This window comes from Linepithema humile, chromosome 5 (genome assembly GCF_040581485.1).
Source record: "Linepithema humile isolate Giens D197 chromosome 5, Lhum_UNIL_v1.0, whole genome shotgun sequence".
In the NCBI taxonomy this organism is placed as follows: Eukaryota; Metazoa; Arthropoda; class Insecta; order Hymenoptera; family Formicidae; genus Linepithema; species Linepithema humile.
In genome coordinates this window covers 7,131,333-7,152,432 of record NC_090132.1, presented here as the reverse complement: position 1 = coordinate 7,152,432, position 21,100 = coordinate 7,131,333, and the positions used below count along the sequence as shown (strand labels likewise).

Here is a 21,100-nt window from a genome sequence, read left to right as displayed (position 1 = left end):
TTCCCTTTTCGTGATCCCGAAGAAGTGAGAACTTTCAAGTTTTCGAAAAGAACGACTTGAGTGAAATTACAAAGAGAAGAAGAAAAACAGAATTTTTTAGAAAAGTATGCTCTATTTTTATTGAATTTTATATGAGCATTCGTCTTTGTCGTTATTAAAATTTTATTTTTTTATGTGTTTTTTATGTGTTTTTTATCAATTCGATTGAGAGATATGAAACTTATTGACTTTTCAATCGTTTTTCCTGCAGTTCTGCGAATCTACAGTAACTCTGATGTATTCCGCGAATGTGCCTTCCCGGACGAATATCAATGCGACGCGCGTGTAGATCTCTATCGCGCTTTTCCCAACGCATGTACGCACTTGGAATTTGTTTGTCGATGTATAAAGCTGTGCCGGAAATACCGTAACAAAGTCTGCGTGATCCGTTATACGCGTACGGAACAACGTTGGAGCTATTTAATCGGCAAACTAGCGCGATTGTTCGCTTCAAACGCCACGAACATTGATGGATACGTTCAAACTCGACTTCCTGCGACGCGCATAGTTTCGCATACGCGTAATTAATTCGATCCTCTTTCTAATAACGTGACCTCCGCATGCCCAGAAGTCTCTCGCAACATTTATAGAATATAAAATACAGAAAATATAACTCGTGTACTCTGGGTAACGATTTAATTATCGATTTGCGGGCGCTCGAATGATCTCAAGCTCGAGGAAGTCGGCATGCCGACTCGCTTCGACGTGATCAATCACCGAGGCAGCTCTATGAAATTCATTAGGAGCTCCTCGATCGCAGCCTCGAAAGTAAGTACGACTTGATTCCTTGTTAGCGCACGTCCGGAATCCCCCGGATGCATCTCGATTGTGCGAGCGAGATCCCCTCCTCGCAGGTAAATTAGCGATCGCGGTGATTAAGAGGTCGCCGTGGAACTCGGCCAAGATCAACGATCTGCGGAGCAGACCGGAATCGAGGTTCCCCGTAGGCGACCGTTGGTCATCTCTAGAAAGTCGCCGCTCCCCGTCGAGAGATGCTTCTCGAGAGCATCTCTCACACGCGCAGAACGAACACGAAGAGGGAAAAAAGTAACAGCGCGCGCGCTGCGGGCGATGCGCATCTCTTTCTCTCTCTCTCTCTCTCTCTCTCTCTCTCTCTCTCTCTCTCTTCTTTCCGAGTGTTTCTGCCGCGGCGCAACCAGCTGGAAATGAGATCTTGCTCTGTGCGCGGCAGATCGCTCGCCGTATACTTTGTCTCCGATCGACTAATCTGATTCTTTCGCATGATCGCGGATTAGATTTGCGCTTAACACGTCCGCAAAGCATCAATTTATATGTAACGGTTTCTTCGAGACAACCGATATTTATCGTCCATGTGCTGAAAAGAAGCACCGCTAAAAGAATCAAGACTTAAACTGTTTAAAGATTTTAAAATTAAAGAGAAAATTACAAAATTATACAAACATATAAGAACACGTGAGATGAGTGAAAAATTTGCTAGATATACAACAATATATTGGAAGATTATAGTATTGCAAAACAGATTGAAATAAAATTGTAACAGTCTTAACGTACTATTTGTTCTTTAATAAAATACAGAGGAACAGAAATGAAAGATTGCATTCAGAAATGCAGAAATACTTGCTAAATAATTTCTTTTTATTTGCTAACCAATTCGCCGACGGATCAAAGATAAATGAACATTTCATCGAGCGGAAATCAAATTGCACAATGCGAGCAACGTTCGTGCGGAAAATGTAGCAACGGGTATTCAGCCGGGATTGTACAGGAGATAAAGGCTTGCGGCGAACGACTTCTCGCGATCGCAGTAGACACGGTCAGTCGTGATCAGACTGACAATGGCCAGCAGCAGCCGGGGGCGTGGGGCTCCTTGTGACCTCACGCAACGCGAGGAAAGCCGGCAGAATTCACCGATTCACCGGATTATCGATCGTGTCAGCCGTGTCTTTTTCTTTTCTCTTTCGTTCTCGCTCAATCCTCTTTCTTTTCTCGCTGTACTTTGTGAGCGGACAGTCCGCGGCGCGGACTTCCGATTGACGCACCGCAGCTGCAACTCACGACGACTCGTGAGCACAATGCCGATAAGTTATGCACAAGATTGCTTCATGATAGTTCTGTGTAATAACGGTTTCCATCGGCATTGTGTGCTCTCCCTACTCGTTAAATAAGGTTCGATATAAATACGAACCGTGAGTGCAGACTGCAAGAGTCGTAATTAATTTTGAATCAACTTGTCGGCGGTGTTATCATAATCGTAATCGCTACAACTGATGGAAATGATGAAGCGATTTATTCCGTTTAGTCTTTTTTCCGCAACGTCCTGCGAATCTTATACATTTCTTGTTTTATCGGAATAAAGAATTGACAAAAATTGCCGCGTAATATTAGATAATTAATATTTCTTGTTAAATGCGTGTTCTTGAACTGTGGATTCTCTGGCTAACTTTGTGTATTCATAAATTGAACGTTTTTATAAGATTCTTGGGAAAACACGGTTAAATGTGGAGTAGCACTTTGTTATACGATCGCGAGTTTTCGATTATATTTGCGCTGCAAGAATTCTCTCCTCTCCAACGCGATAACTTGCCGGCACGATGCGCTCGATTGGTCGCAGCGCAAATTGAAAATTGTTCGACGGCTCATAATTATGACTGATAATTATCGTGCTCACGTGCACGCATCGGCGCGGCCCTTGACCGCGCGCCTAGGCCCTGCGATGCAAGCGGATAACCCGCGGCGGTCGGAGCGACGGCGACGGTTTCGTGACCGATACAGATGCCGGTTTAATGGACGGACAAGACACACCGCACGTTGTCCGGAACTGAACGCTGCCCGGGGCGAGCCGCCATGTAAGCGTAGGCGTAGAGGCTTTATTCACGTCATTCACGGCTTAAGACGTAGCCGGCGCAACAGCGGACGGTCGCAAAAAAGCGCTCCGTTGCATCTTCCGATCGTTGATCTTTGCCCGCTGAAGAACCAGAACGGCTCTCTTCGGATCTCCACTCTCGTATTCGCAGCGCTCTATTATGCAGAATGTTAACCATCAGCGTCTGTCCGATCTCATGTATATGGATGACCGCTTCTTAACAGACTTTCTTGAGAAGAGAGAGAGAGAGAAAGAGAGAGAAAGAGAGAGTTGGAGATAAATATGATAATTTTGCTAGCGAGTTTTTCAGGGTTTATTGAGATGAAGTTTTACTTTATTATCGCGCAAAGCGGCAATAAAAGCGGAAAGACAATGTTAGATTGCGCTTTGCCTTGAGAGTCTCTTTAGTTTACTAACACTGTTTGTTATAAAATAATGGCGGAAAAGTAATATGGCAAGTACAGAGTTTATGGGAATACTCTTTCCACATTCTAATTTTCTATTTACACAGTGGAACAACCTAATTTCCTCGCAATTTAACACCGTGTTTATGGCATGCAAGAATAATCTCATTTCACATCCCATATAAGCAGCTACAATTAATTTTTACTCTAGCACGCCCTTCGATTATTCTTACTTAATATTTGTGATGTTATATTTGAACAAATATATAGCTTCATCTATCATAAATAAAATTACTTGCAACGAAGAAGATTTGAATGCACGCCACTTGGATTCAGTGCGAACGCTTGCAGAATTATGTCACAATCGCTACCAGACTGCACGTAAGGTTTCACGTTAAAATTGTTTCAAGGCGTTTCACACCATTTTCCAGCGTATTTGCCACAAAGTATCAATAAATTTAGAAGCAAGCGGAAAAAAACGGAAGCACTCAATATTCCAACGGAGAAAGGAAGAAGATAGTAATCGTCCAAGCGGTAAAAGAGAAAATCGCTCCGACACCGTGTGTTCATGATACACAATCACGCACCTATAAATCACTTTTACAATACACTTCTCTCTCGTTCCGCATAACGAGTAAAAAAAAATATTTAATCCAATTTTCGCTTTGGAGTTTAATTTCTCACCGTATCGTGAGGCTAAGTCGGTTAATCCCACATCGTCTGTATCGCTCGAATCTCGAATTACCTTGTATTACAATTCAGTGACGTGAGCAAAAGACGTTGTAACATTTCCGGAATAAATTTCGACATTGTGATCCGAGCAAATCGCACGGACTCGGGGAAACTCGCTCGAGACGCTCTTTTCTCTCCATGGTCGAGAGATGTGCGTGCGTGCATCACGCGAGAGAAAAGAAAGGATGTCAGTGGTCAGTGGATGGGTCTCGGAAGACCGTGTCACGCGTGGCTCGCGTCGGACCGGACCGGCGACCTTTTACTCCCATTTTGGCCACCGAGACCCGTTGATCCAGAACTTGAGAAAGCTACAGAGGTTGATTGGCAGAGAGAAGGAGAACGACGGGACGACGCCTGCATTGGGCGATCTAATTGCTCGACGCCTTGGAAGAAGGCAACTTTCATCTTTTTTCAAAAGTCGAGTCGACGCACGCCTTTCGGATTTCCGCCTTTCTTTTGCGAAATCACGAACGAGTCGATGCGCATTCGCACGCACATCCGCGAATTAATTCGAGTGCATGGAGAAAAAATCGAAAAGCAATTCCGAACCCTTCGCTGGGCTTGGCTGCCGTAGAAATGCAGACGTATAAAAAGTCGCGAATAACAATGCATACGGCTAATTGAGCGTGACAGCGATTGATTACGCAATTTCCTTGATTAATGATCCAGAAAATAAAAATTATGAATGTTGTGCAAACACAGTGACTTGCCTTCTTTACATATCGCGATACTTGTCATTTATAGTTGCGTAAATCTAATTAATGGAAATCTGATAGCTCTTAAAAGAAAAAATTGAAAAATTTGTCTTTCATTCAATTTCTGATTTTATCGATTGTTATTGATTATTGTTTTTTTTATCTTTGCCTTCTTTTACCATTTTCGGTTTCATTATGCTAAAAACATTTTTGTATTACGAAAATATATCGACTTTTTTTGTCCGGAAATATATTCAGGGCTAATAGTACGTTTAAATAGACTTGTGCTGAAAGTGAACGAATATGTCAGTGAAAGTCAATTACTGATGTACGTCAAATAGACGACTAAACGCTAATGATACGCAGCTGTCACCAGTAAATGGCGAACGTTTCGAGTAGCATCGAGGACAAGGCGATTCGTATAGTCAACAATCGCGAGAAATTGTTTGATTTCTGGCTGCCATTCTATAATGTCGCGAGGAAAGGCGTTGCATATATATAAAGGAGTGTCTCACACGAGAAATTCGAAAGGGAGCCACCTGACTACTTTCGCGAAGAGCGAATTACAAAAATGGAGAATGTATGTCGCGATCGAGACTTCCTGACGTTTCTTTCGCGGAGCTTATTTCGAAATCTGCTCTCGATGCTTGTAACAGCAAAAAATTATTCCAATTTTTTTTTAGCGTTACGTCATGATAACTGATTTGAATGGCCGAATTAAAACCTCAACATTCGTGTAAAAAGTTTTGAAAAGTGAGGGCAATAAGAGAATCATCTTTTTTAAGTATGACATGGGGTATTATCCTGGTAAGGATCTAGGAAACTCGCTTCCAGGATGTCTACGGTAACGAGGGATACCTGTGATCGTGATATACCTTCCTTGGTCTGCGGTCGAAGAGAAGAGCGTTTACAAGATTCCGCGGTAATAGATCCAGCCGTAAAAGAGGTATAAAGGGCTAGGCCCAAAGTCCTGGGAAAAACGGCAACTCGCCGGCTTTTACGACAGTCAAGATCCGGCGAAAACCAGGAGTAATTTCTGAAACGTTTCCAGTTTCAAGGAATGTAAGATCTACACTTGCGGAAACATTCACGGTAAAAAAAAATTGTAACAGCGCGCTCTTACATTTATCGATTAAGAAATTGCGATGAGAAATTGCTACCTTTAATTTTTTGTGAAATTTAATTATTTAGTCGTATAAATTTTGATTATGATATACATGACATTAGTTTAGATAATTCGATTTTATTACAATTCATTATTCATAAATAATTAAATGTAACTGACTTGGTTTGTTTCAGCAATGCGGAAAAATTCAAATTGCTTAGCGGTGATTTTAAAATAAAATTTGTGCGTGTCATATATGTAACTGTGTGTGTCATATATGTAACTGTGTGTAACATGCGCGAATATAGCTCATCATTCACCCATCTCTTTTTTTACCGAGCGAATAACGGTGCAATAATGAAATATCAAAGTCGACTTTCACTTATAAGGTGCACTGAATTCGAAATGATATCGTCAAGCAATAAACGCTTCTCCGACCGTAAAATAACCTTAGTATCTTATTCACCGTTATTAAATTTTACAGCATGATATTTATCTTCGAAGCATGAACAAGCGCGAAATATGAGAAGTTTTATTAACTAATTCGCATCAGGTATCTCTAGAAAGTTAAATTTATTAAATTCAAAATGATCGTAATTTAATAACGGATCAACAGTTCTTCATGAGAGTTCTTCGACGAAGCATTGTTCATCTGCATTTTATCTGGCGCAATAAATCGCAATTTTGTTCCGGATAAATGCTCCCTTGTTTACAAAAGCGCACGATACACAACGCAATCAACAATTCTATTAAGTGAAACCGAAGTCGCGCGGCCTGTGTATTAATAAAATTTCCATAATGTTAGCTAATCATGTAGACACAATCGTTCGTTTGTATAATCACTTGGCTGTAGCATCTTTTCATGTGCTAATGATACAGTAGAGTAGAAAGGTGCGCTTTCTTTTTCCCTTTACGGCCTTATTATCATGTAACATCATTAGATATAACATACGGTAGCCATTAAATTGCAAGTAATCTCAACTATCTGTTACACGCATATACGAGATGAATTATTTAACTGAACCACATATTTCTCTAATTATAACATAATAACACGATAGCTTTATATATTCTGAAACAATTGCTCACTCTTTCACATTCAAATGGAAAATTATAAAAGCTGTAATTGAATGAAAACCTATAAAAAATAGATTAAACAGGAAAACTTCCTCCAATAATTTTTCTTCAGCACATTCTTGCATCATTTTTATCCTTTTTGCATATTTTATTGCTCATAACATTTTAATCAAACTATAAGAAAATAATTATTCTCAGCAAGAAAAGTATTCTCAGCGGAAAAGTTTTCTCACACGGTGCGTCCATAAAACTCGGATGCATAATGGCATATCTAAGCACGATATCTGTACTCGCATATTATGCACGGGCAGGCTGATCCAGCTCGTTGATGCGTTTCAAGAAGGAAATTCTTCACAAGTGGGTTAGACGGACACTGCATCATTTCCTCCAGATAATATTTAATGCATAACGTGTTGTTACTGGCCCGTGCAAACGTAAGAACCCTCAATTTATTTTCAATTATAAAAGTTTATAAAGAATAAACTACTTTCGCATAAAAATGCGCCTTTGCACGAGAATCAGAGTTTGAATTTAATTGACCGCAAAATATAGAGATTAAAAATATGCGAACTCTTAAATCTTTTTTATTGTCAAGGTTTTATAAGCTTTCTTTATGTGTAATAAAAAAATTACTGCGTATATTTGAAACCAATTTCTGTATCCGTTTCTATTGCACAATTTACAATGATTATCTGATTTCCGTCTAAATGCGTTTCTCGTAAAACTTTATCTGACACAAATTTCGTTTATCTGCCTGTCTTATCACGTAACAGATATTCAATTAAACTCACAATAACTTAGAAACATGCTGAGTCATACATATCATTTTAATAACACATTCGATAATTATTTTAAAAGTTATATGTTGGCGTGCTGTATCTTAAATGTTTCGAATCAAGAAATAAAAATTTTAGTTTGTTCAATAATATAAAAATTTCTGAAAAAATGAAAAAGTTTTAATTCACTTTCACGAGAGTATTGCATATGTTGTGATTTCGTATTTTGTATGCGCTCCAACAATATTTCGCTACTATCATTGTCACTATGATGTATTCATCCAGAGAAATAAAGGCATTATAATCTCGTAATGCGTTTCGTAGTTGAATGTGATCGTGGGCGATGATAGATCTGAATGAATTATGCTCAACCAGTCATAATATCTTTAAACGAACAACCCGACGCATTGTACATTGTAATGTGACAATAAGGATCACTTCCTATTCTGTCTGAAACTAGTCGACTGATTGTGGCCGGAACAATGGCCTTGCATGACAATAGTTAAAAAGAAAGTACGTGACGGTGACAAAGGTAAGGATCGTTCTCGAATTTGTACTTAATGTTCTGTGACTTTACACGACGCTTCCTCTCGCGGCTCATATTTCATTTTTCAAGTCGAGAAAACTGCATCGCAAATCTTGAAAAAAGATTCTTTTATTCTTATCTTCTTTAACCGCATAATTAATTTCTTTTCTTGTGCAAAATTGATTTTAACGCAACTTTCACGACTTTCAAGTCGTGATTTTTAGAATTGTTTAATATCCCAACATAGATTTCATTCAATTTGAATTAAACAAAAATATCAGAATTAATTAAGGTAATGCTTAATTGAAACATACATAAAAATTGTTTTCTAGGATTATTACTGATGATTGATGGAGTAAACGCATAAACATGAATAATTTTATTGTGATGTGGTCATCCGATTAACTCTAATCGATTCTGATACGCCGCTTTCATACATCATTAGCAAATCATGTATATTTATATCAGTAAACTACTGCTTTCACTATAAGACAAGTTCCTGAAGAAGCTAGACAAATATTTTGCTTTCAAGAAAAACACGTTAGTACATACATGTCGTACGTAAGATATTTTACTTTCACCCACATATATTGTCATTTTACGTTCGATCGGTTGCCTATGAAGGGTAAATACGGCCGGCGAGGTCGAATGTAATCGTTAACGGTATTAATGCCATTTGCACATATGTCCGATATAAAGAGCACATCCTCTCGTACAATTTTATTCCGCGCTGAATCGTCGGATCATTAAGTTAGGCGTAAACGCGAACAAGGAAGTAGACTACGAGATCTGCCCGCAAAATCCTGTTTTACAATACGGTATTCAGAGTAAAAAAAAAAAAAATGATATATTGTAAGTCATTTGAAGAATATTTGAAGTCCCAAATAAAGAATAATTCGGTGCTTTATTAAAAATGATATATCATGTGCAATCCATTAGAATTCAATATCTCAATAGCTAATCAAAATAAAAAAAAAATTTTTATAATGATTAAAAGAAATTATTTGTGATATTTGTCCTATTTTTTATCGTTAAAAATCAGTTTTTAGATCTTAAAGTTATATGAAATTTTTCAAATAATATGTGTGTTTTTTTGCGTGCAGTTGTATAATTTTTGGCCTGTAAATCTAAAAAGCGGAAATATGTGAATAAAAAAGAAAAAAAATGCAGCTTGTGAGTGTACGAAGATTAACATTATTCATGATCACGCTGTAGTTTCGAATTTTTACCGGATCGCGCGATTGCGTTTCCGTGACTGACCGAGATCATTCTACAAGGGAGACGGCTCTCCATAGATCATTCTCGATCTCGATGCGATGGCGTGCGAGAAGGCCGGACACCTCGCGCATTCCTCGCGGACGTATTACGAGCTGTTGCAAGCGATAATATCAAGCCAAAGTACATCGCGAAGGTGTGAACGCATCCCTTCGAAACGGAAGGCACCTCGTTAATCCACTTGCTGTCTTGCGAGATTTCTCATTGAATTTTTATTCCTTTTTTAATTATCAAAGTACACAATAAAAAAAATTCGGTAAATTTACATAAATAAAATGTAACATTTACACGATATATAACGAAAATGTATTACAATTTACATAATTAAAAAAATCTTTTACACTATTTATTTATTTAAAATTATCTTTTATCATCAATTTTTATAAATCTCGATAAATCCGACAGATACGCAAATTAATTCTTTCTATTTATATTCCTTTTTATATATATCTCTCTCTCTCTCTTCAGGAGTAGAAAATGTCTCGTTATGATAATTGACACTTCGTGTGAAGATGTCATTTCTCACCGATTGCACGTGTACCACTGCGACTTTTTCAAAACGCAGGCAATTGCACTTCGCGCAATCATCCTTTTCATCGTATCATCGTCTTTTCACCCTTTTCATCCTCACCAATGAACCGAGCGAATCTTTCTGGGGATTAAGAACATCTCCAAGTTCTAGTATATGAGCGATCGGACTTTCATTTCCATTCACATCGTCGTTTATTTTGCCGTGAGCGATTAATCCATTTCTCCTTTTAACGCTCGCGCGTGAACGTACGTTACCTCCTCGCGTCTGATTTATTTTCGCTCACGCTCGGCAGCGTTTTTCCTTTCACCTCCCTTTGATGCGCGACCACTCTCGACCGCTCGGTTCGATTCCGCCTCCGGGGGAACATCCTTTATCTCTCACGTGTATACCCGGTCGCTTCTTCCTCCTGGTGAACGGCGTTTAAGTGTATCGCACCGATTTCACGCGCTTGAGCTGTGCAGCGGTCAACAGCGCCGACTTGCGATGGTCAAAAAACTATCTTGGTATATTTATCGAACACAAGGAAATATGATCGCGACGTTTTTCATGAAATGTTACTTTAAGCCAACATTTTGTGAAAAACGTCAGCAGTGAAACATACAGATTTAGCTTCAAAGACGTAACTTGGTAAAAAAAATCTTACCAAAATTTAAAAAAACGCGTTAGGTAAAATGTAGTTTTTGATACTTTGCATAAATTTTGCGAGAAAAATTTTTTATCGAGCTGCAAAGTGAATGTATATAATTTTGAGGACAACGATCTAAAGCACGTAAAAGCACAAACTTTCAAAGTTCAAGCTTTTAAATGCTTGTTTAATTTTTTATTTACAATAATTTTTTGCCGAGTTTCGATGATTTGAAAATTACTCGATTTTCAGCATTTGAAAAGTGTTTTCTATTTTTTTGCGGAGTAGTGTACGTATGTTAATTTTTCAACGTTTATGGTCATTAAATACTATAATTTATTTCATGGAGATTTAACGACTGATTGTACTTGGTTAATGCGAACTTTCAGTGATCGTGCTTTCTTTGTGGGTGACCGATGTTATCTTTTTATCATAGCTTCTTCGTCGCGGAAGATTGACTACATTGCACCGTTCGATCAAATATCGAATACGTGAGATCCCGTTTCAACGCACAGACTTTCGCTCAACAAAAACGAAAAACTAATGTTTATTCTTCCAATTGTCGCGAGCGAATTTCTAGTAGAAAGTAATGCGAGTAGCTATTATAATAATTGTAAGCCACGTTCGCATAGAGTACGCTGCTAATTATTCTGTCCCGAAGAGAGATAAATTTCTGTGAAATGCTGTCATGTATGTAGGCCGTAAGTAACATTTTTAGTTTACTAGCACAAGGAAAGTAAAGATCGTATCGCGTAACTTTGAAAGTGTACTCGCAAATATCTTATGTCACCATAAATTATTTTCAACATTCATAAAAAGAATTTGCGGATAAAAAAAATATTTTTGCTTTCGGAGAATTTTTTGAATGTTTATTTTGTCGATTTATCTTTACGAACACTTGTTTTTGACGTTTATAAATAATTTCTTTTATTCTGATAAAAAAAATAAAAATTATAGATTGAAAATTATGAGTATAAAGTAGACTGAATCTCGTATGAGGATAAGGAAGTGAGTGTAATTGTGTAATATCTTACAGCAGAATATTTTGTAATCGTGTAGTAGAATAATGCGCTCATGTATATACAATAATTAATTCGGCAATTTGTAAAAGTCGAATTTGTAAGAGCCAGAAAGCGCAACCGAATAGCATAGATAATCGCCAGTCGTTTGCACTCTCTCGATCGAGAGGATGATTCGCGTTCGCCTCGCGACAACGTGTCTGCGTTTAAATAATAAAGCGGCGCCGGATGTAATAAATGCTACGGTACGGCAGAGATACGCGGATTACCACGTGTAATGCGAGCGACGTGCACGAATAATTAGCTTGCGATCGCGAGTAAACGAAGCCCATGCTACCGTTACAAATCCCGCGAAATGAATGTGCAATGGTAACTGCTGGTGCGATAGAGATCTCTCTTTCTCGTTGCGTTCACATGCGCGCACACATACACGTAAGGTGTTTCCGAGAAAAGACAACGATTACTGGATACTTTTTCCTGACGAATTCGACATTAATGATGATTTTTCGAGAAGAAAAATTTCAACAAAGAATATTTTATTTTTTTTTACTCTTGAAGAAAAATATTTTTTGTATAATTTGTAACCTTTTTAATGTTGTAATACACAAGTAGTAATAACGGGAAATTAACGGTAAACAAGTCAATAATAAATATTGTATTTTTCGCGTACTATCTCAAAAAATTCAAAGTCTAAAGTGTAAAACTGTAAGAAGTGCGTAAAGAGAGATATTAAACGATAAACACATTTATGTGCGCGAAATGCGCCAACTGTAATTCTCCTCGAGTAATTCTCCGCGTTCACTGTCTCACACCTTGACCTTCTTCAACCGGGAAGTCAATAGCACTCTCGGGGAATATACACGCGCATGTAAAAGCGCATGTATAAATGTGTCTATTACGACGAACCTCAAGACGTCCGACACGAGCATAATCCTGATGTAGTCCATTTACACGAGAAATTAGCGCGCTTATTATCGTCCCTTTGCGTTTAATTAAACAGATAATTAGTTTCGTCCAATTATTAAAATTGCTAATTATTCCTCAGATTCGAACTGCTTTTCGAATCTTTCGAAAGAGAATAAAATAAACTTCTTTCTCGATGTTGCTTTTTATAATTATTCACTTATTATTCTATACCTTGTTTACACTAAACAATAAATTATATTATTTCTCATTTTAATTTTTATTGTTTTTCTATTTTTTCTATGGAAAAGAAGAGAGAGATCTTTCATGCTCGACACTGTTTGTCCTAATTTTATCTATATTTTCCACGTATTTAATTATAGTCAAACATCTTACCGGATGATAGCTGGTTTGCCGAAAGTACATCATCCTCTCCTGGTTGAAGACGCACTTCCATTTTTTTCAGGCGCGAATGCAAATCTCTCGTGTGCAGAAAAAGGAAGAGTGTACTGGAGATCGCTACCAGAGCGACCAGCTCGATTGTTCTGTAAACAAAAAAAGTACATTACTATTAATAGCATTATAACTATTTATTCATATTATATTGATTAACAACATATTTAATTTGTTTAGCAATTGTTTATTATCATTTGTACGGTAACTGTCCGCTCGGTCTGTGAACAAAGAAAGAAAGGACGTGTAACGCAGATCGCAGCGGTGCGATTGCGGCACACGAAGCCCTTTTGCAAGTTAAACAGCACGAGTCGATAGGCATCTGGGTTGACAGTCAAGGAATCAGGGCACGGCGAAGCCATCCATCCCGTAATTGGTCGTCCTGTCTGAGAGATGATGTTTCTCGTATGACCTGGTTCTCTCGAAGAAGCAAATACTCGTCAACCGTGAAGCTTGACGGTCTCTTCAATTTCGTTGGCCGACGCAACAGGTGCGTCGCAGCGTACAATCTGCATGTATTTGCGCAACGCGAATCAATTGACTCGGAAAATTGGCGAATACTTCTCTTAGACTGTCAATTGCTCAAGTTTATCTTTTTACTTTTGTTTTGTTTGTTTTATTATTAATTAAAGCAACGTTCTTTTCCGCTTTAAGAGATTTCTTGAAGATTAGATTCCTTAAAAGATAAAAGTGCAAAAAGTTAAAATCGTTAAAATATCGTAAAAAATAAATATTTTCCGCGATAGGAAATGTTTTATTTATTTATCAAAAATAGCAGTTTGCTACTTGCAATTTTTTTTACAAGAATAATAATTATTGTTTTTTAAGAAAGACACAAACTGTGCTAAAGAATACTAATTTGTAGAAAACGGAATCTCTTAAACTCTCCGGTAAAACAAACGTTATTCTAATTGACTGTAAAATGCGAGGGAAAGTACTACAACTCATTATTAGCTTACGGTATTCTTTAGTTATTGTTGTCCCGAGTCTTTCAGTTCATTATAGCGCAGTAACAATACATGCAAACAATAAGAACGGCATCACGCGCCTACGCGCATTCATAAATACGTCATAAATAATGCAACAAATATTGCGTATTAGCGTGGCGCACGTGAAACTGTTGTAAATCGATTCTCTCCACGGCTAAGTGTTGCGCGATGATCCGCGACGTTATATGTTATAAATTGCGCAGCTTCGTTAGTTCAGAGCGAGCAAAAGAGGGCAAAAATAATTGATTTTCCTCGCATTGTTCAACAGCGATCGATCCAGTGAGGATATCGCAGAGCTGTTATTAAAAGACCCGTATTGAAGCGAAATCCGTGCTAATTGTTTCGACATTGTTCCCAATTATAATCCGCGAGCGCATCGCGACGTAATCTCCGGTATACACTGAGGGTAATGATTCGTCTAATCTCGCGTGACCGCGTTAAGCGAGCTCCATGCAATCGCCCCGTATACGCGCGGCGCCTTCGGTTTCTTCAGCCGATTTCGCGATTCCGCTGCGTACGCGGCGGATGCAACTGCACGTGCAAACTAATCGGCAGTGCTCATTTCGGATATACCTAATTGCACGAGAGAGATAACGGATTGCTAACCGTTTTTATTACTATAGTGACACACATATAAGATATACCGGCGTTGTGGTTTTCGCGATGCCTCTGCGAATGCGGAACAATTGTTAAATTGATTATTCCTTTCAGTAAATTATTCTGTCAAAGATTTGAAATTATATTGTTTATAATTTATGTTTCTTTATAAATTACTGTCCCTTTAAAACGTCCAAGTAGATAAGTATAATTACAAGAGAGATATACTTTCGTTATTAGTGCTTTATAAAAATTTCGCAAGTCTTATGCGAAGTGATTTAATCAAGTTGTATGTTTGTATTTTTTTGAGGCTACCTCTATTTAGCATTAAATATTCTATTCTTGTATTTCCCACCGTGATTACTTTCGAGAAATAGCTGCAGCTTGAAAGATGACTGCATTGTCATTGAACGGTCACTTATTGTTAGTTTTATCATCGTGGGAACCGGTTAGTCCGCTAGAAAATATAAATATTCGTTTAAAGGAAGCGGAAAAAATTGCACTATAATAATTAAGTCGTAATTCGCACAAATAATTATTATTGTAAAAAAAATAAATTTTCTCTACGACGGAAAATGTCTTATTTTAATTTATAATTAAAATTATATAGCTAGTTTACTGATCTCGCTTTGTTCACACGTTATACCTGTTTATATCTACTTCAATTTCCTAGATGGAGATTTTATGTGCGGTTTAGCTTTGCGCGCTCTCTCTTTCTCTCTCTCTCTCTCTCTCTTTACGTTTTCTTTCGTTCTTGTTCTTACGCGATACTTTTATGCTCCGCAAAACGCTTATTAAAATTAAAAGATGCTATTTGCAAGCGCCGGAGGAGTTTGCCAACCTCTGATTTAAACTCTCAACGAAAACCTATTCCTTGAATGGTCTCATATGTATGCAATTTTCTAAATGATATACGCCTAGTGCGGTTATACATATATGTACGAGTAAATCATATTTAAATTTGCAAACGATTTTCTGCCTGTTACGTATATTTACTATGCATAATATGCAATATATTTACGAGCGAATTAAATCTCAAGGTCTGAACGATATGTTGATTGAATAAAAGAGGAAAGGCTGTGCGGTCTACGAGCGTGTTATTAGTAAATCGCAGCTTTCCAAACGTTAATCGCGCGAGATGTGCCGAGAAATCTTGTGAGAAAGAAGCCGAAATTCTTTCGAAACAAATGCGACGCATCGTCGACTGCATTAAAATACAATACAGCAGATGTTCTCACAATCTGACAAGGTCAGGCCGCGATCTAGAAACAAGCTATTATTTTCCATATTACTTCATAAAATAATATATTTAAAAAAAAAAGAATTTCTAAATTAAAATATATTATATTTGAAAATATATTATATTTAAAATATATTATATTTGAAAAAGTAAGTTTTGATAATGCATTATGAATATTTTATATTGCTTCTTCTTGGAAAAGAATCAAATATTTATATTAAAATATTTATGCAGCTGATGAAAAAAATATCCATAATAAATATATATGATATTTTTTATGCAGCTCGTCGAAAAGTATCTGCACAATTCTGTTCAATTTTAAGAATTCACTACACTTATACGTTATAATCTCTTTCCGTGAGATCCCTTTAATTTCCTCGAGGATGTACAAGGACGAGGATGTGCAAGGACGGCATTCCGTCGCGGTTCTTCCGGGCTTATCAGGCGAAACATAAGCAGACTGCGCGCGGGAAAAGCGAGAAACGAACGGTATCGTTCTGCCGGACGCAGTGTCAACGACACGCGGAGAGAAGGGAACCGTAAGCTCTTAGGAACGCGTTTATATATACCGTAACGGGGTACACGTAAAGGAACACCGTACATGCGCCTCGTGTACATATAATGGCGAATACGTATCTCGAAATCTGATTGTCCCGCGCGTTGAGCACGTCGCGTGTATTCGCGTCGCGAAATGCCCCATCGAGCAAGAATGCTCGAGCGTTCGGAATTTCGATCCGATCGCGCGAATGCGCGTGGTTCGTTAAAGAGGTCTGCGGGTCAGATCGTCTGACACTCCCGTGGTCTAACTCGTGCCGATACTTATACACTGTTAGCGACGAAATCGCCACTGCGCTTTTCCGGTCTGAGAAACAAAAAATTACTATTTATAAAAAGATGACTACACTATTCTTTATTATGTTAATGTATCATAAATATAATTGCAAAATAACTCCATCCAGTTTTTAAATCTTTACTTTAGTATTTATATGAGAAAAAAGGCACAGGATAGTCTCAGAGTGTTCAGCATCCATCCAGGTGTGTGCAAATTTTCTGATTGTTCTATTAATTTCATCAAATTTCTCAAGTGCACATCCACCGCGGGCTTGATCTTACGCGCCGATACGCCATACAAAATGTTTACGATTATGCGAAAGGGACGGTTTCTTTTAATCTTTCGTAATGGATCGTGGTAACGTTTACGTACGTGCAACAAAGCCCGCGAGGCAGCGCGGAGCATTCTTGCTGAAATCGCAACGTAACTTTTGATCGCGGTCGATGCACCGCCGACAATAGGCCTCATTGCAATACAACGGCCACAATTGACGTTAACGAGCGCGTGCGTATATGATAAATTATTGCAGCCGCACACCGAAGTGTATTTCGATAGAGCTCTTCGTGGAACCTCTTCGCGGAAGAAGATACATTTATCCAATGTAACAGAGCATTTTTAAAGCGTTTGAAAAATTCAACGGTAATTTCTGGTTTTTTTTTCCTCTACTGTACTTAACGACTGAGAAACAGTTAAACGCATAATACTTGGATTCCGTGCGGAGTGAATCGTTCTATTTACATTCGAGCTTTCAATTAAATTTTTCACTCGCAGAGCGCGCATGTTATCTCAATCCTGTTAGACGAGTTCTCCGCCACGTTTGTTGGTAAATACACGCGTACATGCCGGATGTCTTGACCAACTAACGATATCTTTTAGACGCGCTGAATTTAACACTGAAAAAACTCATCCACATATTCCAAGTTAACAGGCAAGAAATTACACATGCATATAAATGTCCGAGGCGCGTTTATGTATATATTCGAGATTTTTTTTACGCGCTTAACTAGATGTGCCCTCCGACATTATGTATACTTCATTGAATCAGATTTTACGCTTGACGTGTAGCCGGCGTACATTTGTTGTTAAATACGCGAGAGTGGTTGTTTCTCCGTAATGGAAATACGCTCGAATGATAGGCAATCTTCTAGACGGCCACTTAACGCGTATTATCGCGGTCACTGCTAATTGCGATGTGCCGGCTCAAGTGTGTTCCCCACGAATGCTTGATATCACGCCGAGGTGAAGTCGGAAGTGGTAGAGGCAGATGGGATTCCGTGCGGCTGTGAGAGAGTGGCCGGTAATGACGGTTCTGTTACGGAAAGGCCATCTAGACTCCCTTACTCCGTTTTATGGCAATGACATCACTATGCAATCCTGTTCCACGCAAGATTCTCGCCGCATTCTACGCGAGAGTTTGGCTTGCCTCATTTACGCAACAGGCATCATAACTTTTATTTATGGATGCTGGAGATTCATTATTGCGAATTGCGCGCGCGATTTTCTCACTTGAGTGGCGAAATTCATCACACGAGACGAGCCACAGAAACGAGACAAATGGACCTACATTCTTGCAAACGTCACGACGGTTCATCACTCATGTATTCAGATTTTGTAATTATCAGCTGTATTAACATGAGATAAATGAGATAGGCGGGATCGTATTTATTGCATACATATGTGATGTTTTTCGCAAGCGTAAACCGCGTAATCTGCATTTTAGATTTAAGTATAAACTCCTTCGATTATAAATTGATCATTATTTTATAAAAGAGTCTTATTTATTATCGATTACCACATATTGGAATGTACGTTTTATAATGCAGATCAACAACTTTGCATGACGCATTCTCTTGAAAGTCAATTGCAGGACGAATCGGTCAACTACTACATATGTATATATTTGCATAAGATATGAGGCGCGGAAAAATCGATTACTCACGATTCTCTCACGACTCACATTATTCTGTCATGATAAAATGGTTCGTCACATGTTTGACTTATTGCGAGAATTTCCATGTCGCGGAGATCTATAATTCGTCACCTCGACCCAGATGGCACAGATGCGACGTCTAAATTTTCGCGACGTCCGACGTTTTCTCGTTAAATTAAACGTTTAAAAACCATTAGCATAATTATGAAGCAAAACAGGAAATCTTACGTAAAGTGATTTACTGTGATCTTCGCATCGTGTCGCGAATGTACGTTCTCGTACGATTGATAAAAAAATATCTCTTTGTGACAAAGTGCCTTCTTCTGTTACCAACTTTCTCGCATTTTCTGTGACAGTATGTCTTTCAGGATTGTACATTACTCACAGTGTAACTGGACAATTATCGATTCGATCAATGTCGGAAATAGATACATTTCAACTTTCAATTCGTAACGTGAAAAAATCAACATGATTCGTAAAGAAAAATCTCTTACTTCTATTTAAAAATTTTGTTAAATAATTTTTGAACATTTTAATTATTTTTATTATTGATACAAAAAAAATAGAAGAGAAAATTATTTTAAAATTAATATCTTTAACAATCTATTTGTTTTTTGTACAGACAAGAACTATAAAAATTTCAAACTCTGCAGTCTAAGAAATATACATACATAAAACAATAATTTGTTAAAAGTTTAAATAACATTTTTTTATATTTTACGAGAATATATGCAAATTTATACTCCGTACAATATTTAGAAACAATGGCGTCACACGATTAAAAGTTTATGCAAAAATTATATAATATAATAATAAGACATTCTATTATACTACTGTATAATTAAAGCAAATGCATATTTAAATTAGATTGAGTACTAATAATAATGATGCAATTATCATCTTGTAGAATATAAAAGAAAAGAAGAATACGAGACACTAATTATGCATTATATGTAATTTATAAAATTATTTAATATTTTGGATTATGTCCTTTTTGCTTTATTGTTAAATTTTATATGCAATTTAGCAATTCAGTAATAAGCATGTACATACATAATGACTACTATATTATGTGGTCATAACAAATTGCAGAATTCAATGTCAGAAATTTATGTCGTATATTATGTTAACTTTCTCTTCTACTTTATTTATCAACGATCAACATCTTAATTTTAAGAGAAAATTTTTTTTATAAATATTTAAATATTTAAATGCTTGAAAGGTTAATAGCATAATTATCAGACAAAACAAGAAAACAGTTTTTTATAAAGCATTTTAATGATATTTAAAAAGAATTTTAGCCTGTGACGTTAAATATCCAATCTCTAAATATATTAAAGGCATAACAAAATAATTATGTATTGCCAAAAAATTGATATATTCTTAAAAAAATTAGACAATTAAATGTATGCCAAAATACTCTTTGCTTTTGACAAGATACTCTTTACATATGTTACAATTTTCTTCTGTTATAATGATTAACCTTTACAAGCGAGTTTCATAAACAGAAGCAAGTGGAATTAGCAAAAAATTTCTCATTCAGCGAAAAGAGGTGGAAGATCAAGATTTGCCAAGATTGAGTCACCAACGTGCTTAACAGTTAAGTACCTTGACTCGTTATATAGGATATGTCGACCTACAAGACGCGATATCCCTTCTTGCACTCTCACGCTGCACGCGCGCAGATAAATATTAATGACATCGTGGAAGATGTTAATTAGCCGCGTAATTAGGCGCCTTTAACGCCGCCATTAATCGCAGTCTCGAGATTAGCCACCTTACCTCTTGGGAACAGGCACTCTCCTCTGCCGCCACATGTTCTCCTTCAGCATCCTGTCGTTCCTTTCGAAATCAGGCTTTTTCTCCAGAGTTTTTCTCGGTGACGATCGGACGACGTCTTACGTGATCTCGTTGATCACGTGCGATCCATCGAAAAGTAAGGCGTCGTCATTGGCCACTCTTCAGCAATGACCACTTGTAAAAGTCCATTCACTGAATCATTCCAAAGTTCATTCACCGAACAGTAATGAAAAAAAAAACATTTATTTATCGCACGCGATTTGTCAGTTGGTCATAAGTGTTAGCGAGCGATTGTTCCATCGATCAATAATCAGATCAACATTTTCGACGACGCGATTAGACAGACATTATCTTGAATTTACCATAACCTTACATTATGATCGATGCAATTTTGCTCGAATCGACGGTAGCGTCAAGAGTTCAGAAGTTTCTTAAAGATCCAGATATCAATGCACGCATGCGGATCTTTCTTTTCGCAAGTCTTTTTAGTCATCGATACCGGTGAAGGCTGTCAAGTCGCGTCGATCGAAGAGAGGTAAATATGACGTCGCTCGCACGATTTGCACACCGACCTGTCTGCCGGTCGACACGCGACTGCCGCGTTTTCCTCGCCGTTTCTTCGGAGTCTCTCCGAGGAAGTCGCGGAGACGACACGCGATACGCTCTATTCCGCGTCCGCGCTCCGTTACTTGGCGGCACATAATGC

At 37.8% G+C, this 21,100-nt stretch overlaps 1 protein-coding gene across 2 annotated transcripts in view; it reads right to left on the bottom strand.

Moving 5' to 3' along the window:
• pip (heparan sulfate 2-O-sulfotransferase pipe) overlaps positions 1 to 21,100 on the bottom strand; it is a 26,920-nt gene extending 5,820 nt beyond the window's left edge. Inside the window, exons 1-3 of one of the 2 annotated variants that reach the window (XM_012375732.2) lie at positions 20,967 to 21,100; positions 20,377 to 20,586; positions 12,950 to 13,098 (exon numbers count right to left, since the gene is read on the bottom strand). In XM_012375732.2, the coding sequence (XP_012231155.1) occupies positions 12,950 to 13,098; positions 20,377 to 20,426 (199 nt within the window). In that variant the 5' untranslated portion in view covers positions 20,427 to 20,586; positions 20,967 to 21,100. Of the gene's footprint in view, positions 1 to 12,949; positions 13,099 to 20,376; positions 20,587 to 20,767 lie in introns of both variants that reach the window. The other variant, XM_012375731.2, reaches the window with a different exon arrangement.